The sequence below is a fragment of the Misgurnus anguillicaudatus genome, chromosome 24 (genome assembly GCF_027580225.2).
Source record: "Misgurnus anguillicaudatus chromosome 24, ASM2758022v2, whole genome shotgun sequence".
Classification (NCBI taxonomy): domain Eukaryota; kingdom Metazoa; phylum Chordata; class Actinopteri; order Cypriniformes; family Cobitidae; genus Misgurnus; species Misgurnus anguillicaudatus.
In genome coordinates this window covers 39592501-39606697 of record NC_073360.2, presented here as the reverse complement: position 1 = coordinate 39606697, position 14197 = coordinate 39592501, and the positions used below count along the sequence as shown (strand labels likewise).

Below are 14197 nucleotides of genomic sequence, written 5' to 3'. Positions count from 1 at the left end.
GTTTTATTACTCTTACATGCCATCAAGGTGGGTAAAATATTTAATATTTCTCATTCATTAGCGCAATTGGCGGTTTTGACATTTTCAAGTCCATTCAGCCTTAACTTTCATAAAAATGGTGCAAATGTAATTTTTTTATTGCATAAAATTCACATTAATACATTGTGCATTGAAATAAACTTGATGCATGCTTTTAAAACAAGTTTTTTTTAATTGAATTTCACATCTTGCCAAACCGTTTTTGTCACTGACCCACTTACAACAGTTTAGCAATTCGCATAGTTGGTGTATTCTTACAATATTAGTATTAATAAAGTGTAATAAAAAACTACAATTTACAATAATGTCACTATTAGCAAAGTATAGTAGTAATTTATGGTAACTACTACAATGTACTAAAATTTACTTTAGAAAATAATAATGTATATTATTAGTATTTAACGAAGTGTAGTAATTAATATACTACAATGTAGGCTACTTTAGAAAATACTTTTTATGAGGGTTTATATTCTACAATATTGCCCATTACAGACATCAAACATTTCCAAAGTTAATGAAAGCGTGTTTGAAAGTTCTTAAAATCACATTTGCAGCATTTAAAGGCTTGCTATCATTGAGCTTTGGTGATATGTTGAGTCTTTGTGAATCTCTGGTCTCATGCTGGAGTCACAAGTTTCTCCTGTGCTGGGCGTTTCTTATTTCAGTCTTTGCGACTCATAAGGGTCCATGTTCGGCTTCATCTCACAGAACCATGCAGAACCATCACCCAAAGGAACACCTGTATAAAGTTCTGGTGATAGGAGATCTGGGTGTGGGGAAAACCAGCATCATTAAACGTTACGTGCACCAGAACTTCTCCGCCAACTACAGAGCGACGATCGGCGTGGATTTCGCGCTTAAAGTCCTGAACCTCGAGCACGAGACCGTCCGACTGCAGCTATGGGACATCGCCGGTAAATCCCTCTTTCTTTACTTTATTCATCATGTCTCAGGGTTATATTTAATATAACAATGCTGTTTAATACATATTCACTATAAAATATCATTTAAACAAAGTTATAATTGTAGCCTACAAATAGAAATGAGTTGGAATTATATTAACATATTGTTTTATTAAAACGTACTGAAATTTAAATGAATTACTGCTGAATATATAGGCTATATATAACATATGACAAAAATAATAATATAAAACGCAAAATATTACGCAAATATTATTCATTTTGTGGCCTTACATAACATAATATTGTTATATTAAATTATCCATTACAAAAACTAACCATGTTTTTACTACAGTTAAAACAAAAATACTGTAGTAAAAAATGGTTACGACAAAATAACCATGGTTTTAAAAAACATAGTTAAAGCATGATTACTGTACAGTAAAATCGTGTATAATACACCAAAAACCATGGTTACTTCACTTTTACCACAAAAAACATGGTTAATTTTCGTAAGGGATTTTGTGGGTGAATCGTATATCTTTACGAAAATTAACCATGTTTTTTTGTGGTAAAAGTGTAATCATGTTATTTTTTGTGCATTTATTACTATTAACAACCCATGGTTTGATTAACTAATGTTTTTGAAACTAGGTTTTTTTTTAAAAAAACGTAGTTATTTTGTTGTAACCATGGTTTTATTAGTAACCATGTTTTTTTAACTGTAGTAAAGTAATACGTTTCTGGAAACATGTCATTAATTTAAAGGAAACGTGTAATTTCTCTTTATTTTATTTTATAAAGTCTCTAATAACTAATTAATTTCAAGTATTAATAACACTATCGAATTACATTAAAATGTTGTATTAAATTATTATATGGAGACATTCGCGTGACAATAGTCGTTTTATTTTATAAAGTCTATATTTTTATAACTTAATTTTCAAGTTACGAAATAATTTTTGTATATTGTATAATATCATTGTTCCTCTGTATGGGCTCTTTGTGTGTAAATAGGGACAATGTGATAATCTAATGAACTGTGGGTTAGTCGTTTTGTTTCATAAAATCTCTCTGGAGGAATGTTGTTTGAGGGCGCGCTCTGCGCGGTCATGTGTTATGCGCGGTCATGTGTTAGTCGCTCATGTGAGGGAGATTTTCACTTACAAAAGAAAGCGAAAACAGAAACGTCATTGTAAATAAAAGCACAGGAGAATCCCTGACAGGAGCAGTTAACAATGTTGTTGCTTTAAGTTTTTATATTTTTATTTAGCTAAATGCCTTTATCCAAAGTGACTTAGTATGCCTTCAAGCTATACATTATTTTATCAGTATGCATGTTTCCTGTGACTTGAACCCATGACCTTTGTGCTGTCGGCCCAATGCTCTATACCAACTAAATTGAGCTACAGAAAACCTTGTCTTTAATCTCCCTTTCCTTTAAAATGCCCTGTATGGCAACCATTTTACTACATTTGATATATGAACATGGGACGGCACAGTGGCTAGCACTGTTGCCTCACAGCAAGAAGGTCCCCGGTTCGAGCCCTGGATAAGTCAGGTGGTCTTTCTGTGTGGAGTTTGCTTGTTGTCAGCATGGGATTACTCCGGTTTCTTCCCACAGGCCGAAAACGTGCTATATGATTTGGAGATTGTGTATGAATTAACTGGTTCTTGCCATGAATACAGCCTTAGATGCTGGAATGGTTTGAAAAAGGAAGAAGGATATATGAACGTCTAAATGCTATGTTGCTATGCTATGTCTAAACGCTTTATGTTGATGGGAAAGTGATTTTGCATTTCGCTCAGCAAGCATTATCTGACATTAATCTGAACTCAGAGTTTAGGTTTAACCGCATGAGACTAAAGCTCACTGGAGTTTGTGGATTTAGTGAATGTTAGCCTCTGGAATGTGCTTTTGCTCATTAATGATATCCAGGCTTTAGCTCAGACCCTTTGGAAATATCTGCAAGAATCTCAAACAAAATCACGTGGATTAAATAGAAGAAAAGGGGAGGTTGTGTGTGTGTGAAATTCCTTTGACTGAATATAAACATTTGCTTTGTGCTTCTACGGTGATCATCAGGAAGTCACAACGAAATGTCTCAAGGAGAAATGTACACATTAAAGACATGATATAATACAGTACATCATACCATGCAGTGCAATATTTGCACGAAAAAATATTTGAGCAGTTTCTTATGCTTGGAAACTGTTTTAAACCAACACGAAAGTGCCCAAAAAATGCAATTTATATATACAACCACAAGTGTTTTTTATAAGCCACTTATCTTCTAAACCATCTTATGTGGTCTCAGCTGTAAACATGAAGCTAATACAGCAGATATACCCATGTAAGGCAAAAATATATTTTTAAATATATTTCAAAATATGGCCAAAAATATATTTACTGGAATATATTTTGGAATATGTTTACAAAAATATTTTTCAAAGATATATTTTTTGGCCATAAATATTTTGAAATATATTTAAAAATAAATACATTTTAAAGCATTGCAAAATATTTTTAGCCCTCCATATATTTCAATCCAAAGAAATATATTCATGTCACATTGGAAGAAAAACTATGTTTATCTTACAAACCTGTAAACATATGGAGCCCCTAAAGTGACAGTGAAGTTTAGTTTCATGTGCTGGCGTGAAACTGTTGCGTCTGCACAAGATAGATTCACGTGGGCACACAAAACTAAACATTATTTAATTTTTGCTCCATATCCCCTTAGGAGCGCCGTATTAACATAACAGGTTTGAAAAGGTTATAATTAAATATATTTTCAACAAAATATATTTTACAAAAATTTACTTGTATTTTACCGACTTCCTAAGGTGACATTGGAGTCAAAAAAATCAAAAGTTTAGTGCGCACGCGAAACTAAACTTTATTTAATTTTTGCACCATGTCCCCTTAGGGGCTCCGTAGTATTTAGCATATATTTAAAATATATTTTTGCAAAGAACAACATTTTTGCCATATGTAAAATTAGAAGTGAATTTGCTTGTCATGTAAATACATTTTGAAATATATATTGATATATGAAGGTTAAAACTAAATATATTTACAATTCAAAAATATATTTATTCGAACATACTTTCTACAAAATGTATTTAATATATATTTAAAATATATTTTTGGCCATTTTTTTGCTACAAGAAAATATACAAGAAATCCAGGTTTCATGCTGCTTTTATCTTCAGTACATTTTTGTAGCTGCTAAATTTCTGGATTTTCTTCTCAAAAACATTTCAAGCTATTAATAAGCTATGAGAGGCTGTGCGGTATCGTTAAATAAGTTACATCTGAAGGGAGTTGTTGGGCACATCACAAAACTAAGTCAATGCAACCCTATCAGCCATGATTTATTCACAACACAGCATACTTTCTGTACTGTATTGCTTTTATAAACCTTTTTCAAATATTAAAGCAAAATATAGTTATCCACGCAACTTTCATGAAGTAAAATCACTAAAAGCCTTCTTTCCGCAAAAAAAATGGTCCCTAATTGACTGTGAACAGTAAGAATGTTTCACATATGTTTACATTGCTAAGGGTGATGGACAGAATCATTGAGTGCAGCGGTCATATGATTTATCATAAATAAAACACAGCTATAGACCAATCAGAATCAAAGACTGGAACAAACCATTTTATAAAGAGATTTATAATGTTTTTCAATGTTGTATTAGATCATAATGTTAGTCTCTCTGGTGTATTTCTCACAGAGTTTCTTCTCCAACCTTTCATAGGTCAGGAGCGTTTCGGGAACATGACACGAGTGTATTATCGAGAGGCTACGGGGGCCTTCATTGTTTTCGATGTCTCGCGACCATCGACGTTTGAGGCGGTGAAGAAATGGAAGGAAGATCTCGATGCTAAGCTGAGTTTAAACAACGGCAAACGCGTGGCTGCCGTTTTGCTCGCCAACAAGTGCGACGAGGGCAGAGACGTCCTGAACAACAACGGCATCAGCATGGACCAGTTCTGCCAGGAGAATGGATTCGTAGGGTGGTTCGAAACTTCGGCTAAGGTACTTACAGTAATGTGGCTTATGTAAGGTGATACATGAACTGGTTTGAAAATTATTTGCCATTTAATTGTTCCTGCATGGCCGGTGTCCTGCAGAGTTTAGCTTCAACGTGCCTCAGCACACCTTCCTGGAAGTATCTAGTATGCTTAGTAAGACCTTAATTAGCTGCTTCAGGTGTGTTTGATCAGGGTTGGAGCTAAACTCTGCAGAGACACCGGCCCTCCAGGAGCAGGATTGATGACCCCTGGTTTAAACCAGCTGAATGTTAAAAATTGGACTATAAAATAACAATAACAAAATGCAACAGTTTAAACACTGATTTTTAACTGGTAGAGAGATTCATATAAACAATAGTTCACTCTTAACTCTTTCCCCGCCAGCGTTTTTTTAAAAAAGTTGCCAGCCAGCGCCAGCATTTTTCATGATTTTAACAAAAGTTTAATGCCTTCCAGAAAATGTTCTTCTTTAAATATATCAACAAACAATATATTAGATGAAAGAACAGCTGCTTTCAACAAAAAAAAAACGTTTCATCCTACCTTCATTAGTTCTCTTGTAATCACCTCTCAAACATGGGTAGGTTTCTTCAAAAACACACAATTTTGAGCAAAAAACGGAGATAATTCAATTTTTGCGAAGGACTTTTGATAGAGATCAGATGCAGAGTGATCATTAAAACATACACAGAGTTCTTTCTCTTTCACGTGAGGCGCTACTTCCGGGTTGTATAGGTTGCGGTTGTATAATAGTGGTATTGCGGAAAGACGGAAAATCTCGTCATTGGCGGGGAAGCGTTTTCTCTTAAATGACGAGATATCTCGTCAATGGCGGCGAATGAGTTAAATGAAAATTAGCCCATTTTGGGTTTTGCCCAATTGCTAATGAAAACTAGCATAAATATCTTAATTCACCTTGACATCTGCCCAAGACCAATCTTGGCCTGATGTCAAGACCCAACTTTGGCCTGACGTCAAAATAGGGTGGCCATTCGTGCCAGTTCCGCTGGACACGTCCCGAACATGTGTTCAGGGCGTGTTGATCGACCCCATACGTCATCAAGGTTTAATATTAAGGGTTTCATTTCAGAAAAGCAACTGTTACATTTCAAGGTAAGAATGAAACTACAATGGTTGTATAAATCTTAATAAACAAATCTAATGTATTTTAACTGAAATGTGAGAAACCTCGATGACGTATGCGGTCAAGCAACGCGACTTCCGGAGAACGCATCCGAAAACATGTTCGGGGTGCGTCTGGCGGAACTGGCACGAATGGCCACCCTACGTCAAAATCCAATGTTGATCCAACGTCAAAATCCAACATTCGCCTGACATCAAAATCTGACGTCAAGACAAACGTTGGCCTGACGTCAAGACCTATTTTTGGCCTGACGTCAAAATCCAACGTTGATCTGACATCAAAATCAAGCACAATTGGATACAGCAAACTGACAACATAAATGTTTTTCCAGTATAAGTCTGTGGACATTTATTTTGAAATATTAGCTTACAACCTAAAGGGTTTCTGCAGATATTAATAGTCTTCTTAATTCACTTTGACATCTGCTCAAAATTGGTTATTGACATCAAAATCCAACGTTGATCCGACGTCAAGATCCAATGTTGATCCGACGTCAAGATCCAATGTTGATCCGATGTCAAAATCCAACACTGCTTGTTCGCTTGTGTGTTGTTGTGTTAGTCTGGCCTTGACAGCATAACTGACCTTCTTGGCTTTTTTATAGACTATTACTTGTTGAGAATTTTTGTGTTGTAAATGTGTGTATAGATGTGTGAAGATTATTAGAGCTGACAGAGCAGAAGACAAGCAGGAAATTGTTCAAACACTTTCTGCTGAATCACAGTTCTTTGCCAAGGTCATGAATATTCAGGAGCTCATTAATTCAGTCACAGCTAGAAGAAACAAGGTGTGTGAACACTGACAGTCATGTTTCTCTCTCTCTCTCTAGGAGAATATTAATATAGACGAAGCGGCACACTGTCTGGTGGAGCACATAATAGCTAACGAGAAAGATGTGCTACACGCGGAGGTTTCAGACACCATCTCACCGCAGCAGGAGTCCAACCACAGAGGAACCTGCTCGGCGTGCTTCACATCCTAAGGGAGACAAACACACACACGTCCAACCACTGTGGGCCAGCATCCCAAAAAAACATTTCTTGGTTCAAACTCTTTGGTTTCATCTCAAATCTCTTCTCTTATTGTCTCGTTCCATTTCGTCTAGTCTCTCAATATTTTCTGTTATCTTATTCTGTCTCATTTTATTATCTTGTTTCAACTTATCTCATTTCCTCTTTTCTTGTCCTATTTTCGTTTATCTTCTTCGTCTTACGCTGAAGACCCTACAACCCCTCCGTTTCCATGGTAACAGACTTATCGAATACTATGCAGAACAGAAAATATTTTAAGAGGAAAAAGAAAGTTGTGAGAATTCTGTCTGCAACTTTCTCCGTAACTAATATATGTGAGGATCTCTTCTGTGTGTTCTTGCTATATCATTAAAATGCAAAAAAGAGAAATGGCAAAAAAAATCAAATTCCCACTTGTGTTCCTACTGTTATGCTGTTTCTTCATATTCTCTACTCTTTATTTTTATGTAATAAGTATGCACATCAGGCAAAAATAAGTTGTGTGGATCAAACCTCAATATTTTCCAGCATTTTCCACAAAACCTGCCAAAAGTCATGCTGCTCATGAATGATAAATGTATGTATTTCATAATGCAGTTGATTTGGTGACGCTGGATGATTTCCACATATTTCAGATTTTCGCTTTGTTTTGGATTGTTTGTTGTTTTTAATACTTCAATACTATGAACTGGCAACATTTTTATTTATCGTGTGTCTGTAAGACAGTTGGTGAAATATTTTCATAAGCTCATAAGATCTTGTAAATACCCCTGTATTTACCCAAACAGTAGAATGACTCGGAGATAATAAACACAATCTAATAAAGTCTGTGCCTTTCGTTTCATACACTATTCCAAAAAGATAAAGCAAGAGGTCCAGTAGTCTGGTGTCAGGTTATTGTATAACACGATTGTTTCGCTTTGTTTTTAATTTAGGTTGTTTATGAGCACTTCTCGAAAAATAAAATAAAATAATGCTCGAATACTACCAAAGTTTGTAAAGTTCATGCAAAGTTCAAGTCTTAGAAGAATGCAACTATATTCTGCTTAGATTTTATATGCACAATCTGATATATGTGACCTTGGACCACAAAACCACACTGCAAAAAATGACTTTCTTACTTAGTATTTTTGTCTTGTTTTCAGTAGAAATATCTAAAAATTCTTAAATTAAGATGTATTTTCTTGATGAGCAAAATGACCTAAAATAAGTCTAGTTTTTAGACAAAAAAATATATAATTTAAGTGAATTTGTGCTTAAAACAAGCAAAATTATCTGCCAATGGGGTGAGAAAAAGTGTTTAAGAAAAAAGAAATCTTATTTCACAATGTTTTTTCTCACCCCCTTGGGAGATAATTTTGCTTGTTTTAAGGACAATTTCACTTAAATTGTATATTATTTGTCTTAAAACTAGACTTATTTACTTAAGGCATTTTGCTCATCAAGAAAAAGCATCTTAATTTAAAATTTAAGAATTTTTAGATATTTCTACTGAAAACAAGACAAAAATACTAAGTAAGAAAGTCATTTTTTGCAGTGCAGTCATAAGTAGCACCGGTATATTTTTTAGCAATTGCCAATGCCAACATTGTATGGGTCAAAATTATCACGTTTCTATGACAAAAATTATAATGATTTTAAGTAAAGATCATCTTCCATCAAGATATTTTGTTAATTTCGTAAATATATAAAAATTGTATTTATCATTAGTAATATGTGTATCTTGGCCAAATATTGTCAATACATCAACGGAAAGCTTTTTTATTCCGCTTTCAGATGATGTATAAATCCCAATTAAAAAAATAATAGTAATACAATTTAAGCGAACAAAAAAATCTGCCAATGGAATAATACATATTTTCTTGAATTAATTGTTTATGAAAAAAAATCTTAATCCATTGGCAGATTTTTTTACTTGTTTTAAGCACTAATTTACTTAAAGTTTATATTTTTTGTCTAAAAACTAGACTTATTTTCTTTTCATTTTGCTCATAAAGAAAAAGCATCTTAATTTCAGATTTTTTTTTTAGATATTTTTACTGAAAACAAGACAAAAATACTAAGCAAGAAAGTCATTTTTGCAGTGCTTTTGGTTTTGTGGTCCAGGGTCACATATAGGCTGTGAATTACCTGACATGAAAACTTAAAGACAAGGTAATAAAAAGCATGAATTGCAATTTTCTTGTATTCAGTAAAAATATCTAAAAATTCTTAAATTAAGATGCTTTTCTTGATGAGCAAAACGACCCAAGAAAATAAGTCTAGTTTTTTTTTAACCAAAAATATAAAATTTAAGTGATTTTGTGCATAAAACAAGCAAAAAAATCCACCAATGGGGTAAGCAAAAAACTTCAAACATTAAATTCAAGAAAAAAATCAAGAAATATTTGCTTACCACATTGGCAATTATTTTTGCTTGTTTCACTTAAATTTGATATTTTTGGTCTAAAAACTAGACTTACTTTCTTGGGTCGTTTTGCTCATCAAGAAAAAGCATCTTAATTTAAGAATTTTTAGATATTTTTACTGAAAACAACACAAAAATACTAAGAATTTTTTTCTTGAAAATCATTTTTTGCAATGTATATGTTTGAGTCAGTTTTATTGGGATAATCTGCTATTACAACAGAAAATTTTAGCGTATGTGATCACTTGAGACGACCGAGTTGCCTCACAGCTCCTAATAAAATACATTTGTTCCCAGATATTCCAGGTTAATTTAACTCTGACCCGACACACAGGTAGGAGGATTCATTTCGTATGAGAACCAGAGCATGACGGTCAATGAATAAAACATCCCCATTAACTTTCTCGCTCTCTCTTTCATGGTGAGTTAATATGATACATTCATGTAGTGCCGTGTGATAAGAGCATTTCACACCGTCTGATTATGATCACAGAATTCATTGCTCTTCAGTTTCTCTCTTACACTTTCCATCCATGTCCAAAGCTTATTATGTGGTCCACACTAAACTTTGCAGATACACTATATGGACAATATGTTGGGACCATAGACTGTAAAAAAAATGGACGTAGTGTCCGTGAGGTCACCCATAGGTTTGTGAAGATCGTTTTTGAAGCTTAAAGTAGGCGGGGCCTGCCGTCACCATCTTGGCCGTGCATCACTCGCGGATAACCAAAAATGGGTAAAGAGGCTGGACGTGGGTAAAGCTGAGGTGGCTGGTTGCTAAAACCACACTAGCTTGATTCTAGTGACAGCAGTGGCTGTTCAATCGTCAATCAAGTGGCCACGCCCTTAATTATGCAGAACTTTAATATCATTTAAACGGATGAGTTACAAAATAATTCACCCCCTCACAGTGGTCATGAAGGAAAAAATTAGCTATACAGACCAAAAACTATTTTTGTACCAGGCTGTAAACATATTCTACTGTAAAGTTGAGCATTTTAACATGGGGGTATATGGGAATTGACTTCCTTTTGGAGCCTCAAGTGCCAGTCGATGAATTGCAGTTTAAATCACTTCTGTATTGGCTTCATCAGAGAGATCGGACGGTTGCCCATCGGTTGGGACGCCTCTTTCTAATGAATAGGTTCAACTACTTGAGTAATATCCGTAGCATTAGCCAACAATACATTGTATGGGTCAAAATTATAGATTTTTCTTTTATGGCACAAATGATTAGGATATTATGTAAAGATATATAAAGATATTTTAAACCTTTCCTACTGTAAATATATCAAAAGTGTATTTATCATTAGTAATATGTGTTGCTAAGGACTTCATTTACACAACTTTAAAGGTGCAATGTGCACATTTTAGCTATATAATATACATAACCATGTCAGTGGTGTATAAAGACCTTACATAATTAACCAATTTTTATTTTAGCCATTTTTATCTACATACACCATGGGTCCCCTTACATGGAAGTTGCCATGTTTCTACAGTAGCCCCAAACGGACAAACTGCTATACAGAGATTGTTTCGTCAATATATTGTCGTACTGTGAGTTCACACCAGAAGCGGCAGAGACGGCAAAAATGCGCTATTCGTGCGTTGTTGGACGCTTGAACATTTTGAGTTGACTCACTTCATTTGCATGTAAAAGCCGCGCGTGAACTTCTAGTCATTCAAGACATTCATGCGGAAATTTGCGTCATGGGAGGGGCTTCTGTGATTCTGATCGCCTCCTGTAATCACGTCACTACTAGAGCAAGCTCCTGATTGGTTAACGTTGTACATTTTCCGCCAAAGTTCTGATTTTTCAACTTGCGCGTTTCCAGTGGCAACGTTCAATTCGCGTCATTCTCGCGAACTAGATGTGCGAATGAGGCGGATTTGCGTCTTCTGCGCTAAATTCCTCATTCACGCCACAAGACCTCTAGACGCGCGTATACGCATCTTTACATTGACTTAACATTGAAATCACTCGCGCTTGACGCCTCTACCGCAGCTGGTGTGAACGCAGCATTAGACGACGACATGTTCCTGTGGCGTGTACCGTAGCTTCTCTATGTGCTTCGAAAGGGAGGCGTGAGCTGTGGACTAAGCTGTTGGTTGGTTGCAATTGGTTGCAATTCACAATCTCACTGCTAGATGGCACTAAAATCTACACAATGCACCTTTAAAGGTGATTTTCTTAATATCGGGATTTGTTTGCACCCTTAGATTTCATATGTATCGCGACCCTATCCTTACAAACCATACATCGATGGAAAGCTTATTAATTCAGCTTCAAGAAGATGTATACATCTCAATTCCAAAAAATTGATCTTTATGACTAGTTTTGTGTTTCAGGGTCACATATGTGAATTGAGTTTCAGCTCAGGTTTCCATGAGTGTCTCGCGTTAACTCATTTTTATCCTGTATCTTGTTCAATACCAGTCTGTCCTTAATAAGACATACATTTCTTAAAATTGAAAAAAATAGTTTCATTTTCATTCCCAATTATGCTTAAATGTTTAATCCATTGCTCTTGTTAATGGCCTTTCCTTATCAAACCTCTCTGGGATGTTTGAAATGTGGTGAACTGAAGTTTGGGTACACGGTTGACATCACCTCATACCTGATGTCCTGTCACATCCCACAGGAGAATAAAGTCTTTCTGTCATGGTGGAACGCTCTTCTTATTTTTATCTTTTAAAGGTTTTGCCCTCTTTCTAACCACTTGTGTCCTTCTTCCTCTTCTTTTCTGCAATTAGCTGAAAGTTTTGAGCTTTCGAAAATCTCCCAGAGGTCCTGAAACATCAAAAGCATTCAGACGAATGGATTAACATGCTGTTTTTTTTCATATTAACATCATATTATTCGTAACTCTTGCAATGAAATCAAATTACTGAAAAATCAGTGTTGTCTGCACACGATACGTCCTGCAAAAATAGTACAAGTAGTTTGATAATGAAAGAAATCTTACTTCCAGATCAGTAACAGGCTTTTTACAGTACATTACTTTTGATTAAACAGTTGAAATGCATAAAGTGAGAGTATAATAAAGCTAATACAGAGAGAGGAGAAAACTTTGAAGTTTGATACTGTGCGAATAAAGCTGATCTGTAAATTTTCATCCATTTGCTGAATTAAAAGAGCGGCCGACGCTGAAAAATTGCATTTTGAATCGAAGTTGACATTGCTTGACATTTAATTAAAACTTACCGGTGTGTGCATAAAAAGAGAAAGTGCCAGTCAACTGAAAATGATAATGTTATGCATTATTACAACTGCTGTAAATAATACATTCATTTTTTACATTCACAACAACCAAATTTAGGCATTATTGTGATGCATCTAACAATAATCAAGTCCCAAAACGACACATAAAGTACATAAACATAGTAATTGTGGTGGACGCAGTACTGTATTTGATATTGTGCGACAGACATCTGCAGTCTGTGGATGATCACTCATCTGGAGTTCAAACATCTCTGACACCTGCAGTAATGAGAAAAACCTGTGTCTGTATGTGACATCCGTGAGTAATGACACGCATGTAAGGGACATCAGAAAATATGAAAGACCACCTGCAGGAACAGACACAGATGAGCAGGAGTCAAATTAATCTCAGATTATATCCAAACCACTACTGACAGGCAGATAATACATCCACGAGCAACCAAATGTCAGATATGTGTGTGTGTGTGTGTGTGTGTGTGTGTGTGTGTGTGTGTGTGTGTGTGTGTGTGTGTGTGTGTGTGTGTGTAATTCAGATCAATATATGGACTCAGCGAGGTATCACAGATTTTACAGCACAGTCATAAATGTTACTGCTGAAACCTGACATGACTGAATAAGACATATACACATTTTATATCCTCTGAATATAATACAGCATATACCGCATACTACAAAAATTGCATTTATACATAATAGTAACAGATTGCATTATGCAGGCATAAACATTTCAAACAGTCATATAATAACATGTTGTCAAATGACCTATACCATAAAGGCTTATACTATGTGATTAAGTATAAATTGTGCACACATTATCAGTGCAGGCTTTTAAAAAAATAAAATAAAACCTCTGAGGTTATATTTTCTGTAATATAATTAAAATAGTATCTCTCTCTCTCTCTCTCTCTTTGTCATATGTCAAGAGCTAAACATCTATCGCTATAAAATTAGACTATGATTTTACATTTCAGTTTCTTAATTTAATGAATTACCTGTATCATGATTGAAAGAGTTTGAGAATTTCATCTTTGCACCCCTCTCTGAGTCTCGGTGAAGTCGGGTGGGGTGATGCTGGGGGGCGGTTGCCATGGAAACTCCATCTTCCTTAGTAGGATAAAGATTCTGAAGTTAATCAGAAATCTCTCTCTCTCTTTTTACACAAGTTGCATAAATATATAAATTTTTAACCGTATATACTGTAATCTTACAGCATTGAGTAATAACAGGACTATTTATAACTAAATAGTCAAATGCTTCACAATGACACTGGTGGATTAAACGCTGCTCACCACCAATCAATGCTTCCATGAACTGGGTTTCAGGGTACTTTAATGACCAGACAATAACTGCAACAATATTGGATGGATGGATTATAGATAAATAGATAGCTAGACAGACAGACAGACACATTACATTTACAGTGG

The 14197-nt window shown here is 35.0% G+C and overlaps 1 protein-coding gene and 1 long non-coding RNA gene across 4 annotated transcripts in view; one reads left to right on the top strand and one right to left on the bottom strand.

Annotated features, from left to right (window-relative positions):
• The first annotated feature begins 461 nt into the window (after positions 1 to 461).
• On the top strand, positions 462 to 8112 carry rab38a (RAB38a, member RAS oncogene family). Its single transcript, XM_055197475.2, has 3 exons — positions 462 to 953; positions 4707 to 4987; positions 6957 to 8112. Exons 1-3 carry the CDS (start codon positions 554 to 556, stop codon positions 7107 to 7109), a joined length of 834 nt encoding a protein of 277 aa, XP_055053450.2. The 5' UTR covers positions 462 to 553; the 3' UTR covers positions 7110 to 8112.
• Positions 8113 to 11754: 3642 nt separating this feature from the next.
• Positions 11755 to 14197, bottom strand: part of LOC129438654 (uncharacterized) — a 17095-nt gene continuing 14652 nt past the window's right edge. The window contains exons 3-4 of one of the 3 annotated variants that reach the window (XR_012367467.1): positions 13766 to 13877; positions 11755 to 12341 (exon numbers count right to left, since the gene is read on the bottom strand). This is a non-coding gene — a long non-coding RNA (uncharacterized lncRNA). Of the gene's footprint in view, positions 12342 to 12370; positions 13121 to 13765; positions 13878 to 14197 lie in introns of those variants that run through there. The other 2 variants (XR_012367466.1, XR_012367465.1) reach the window with 2 other exon arrangements.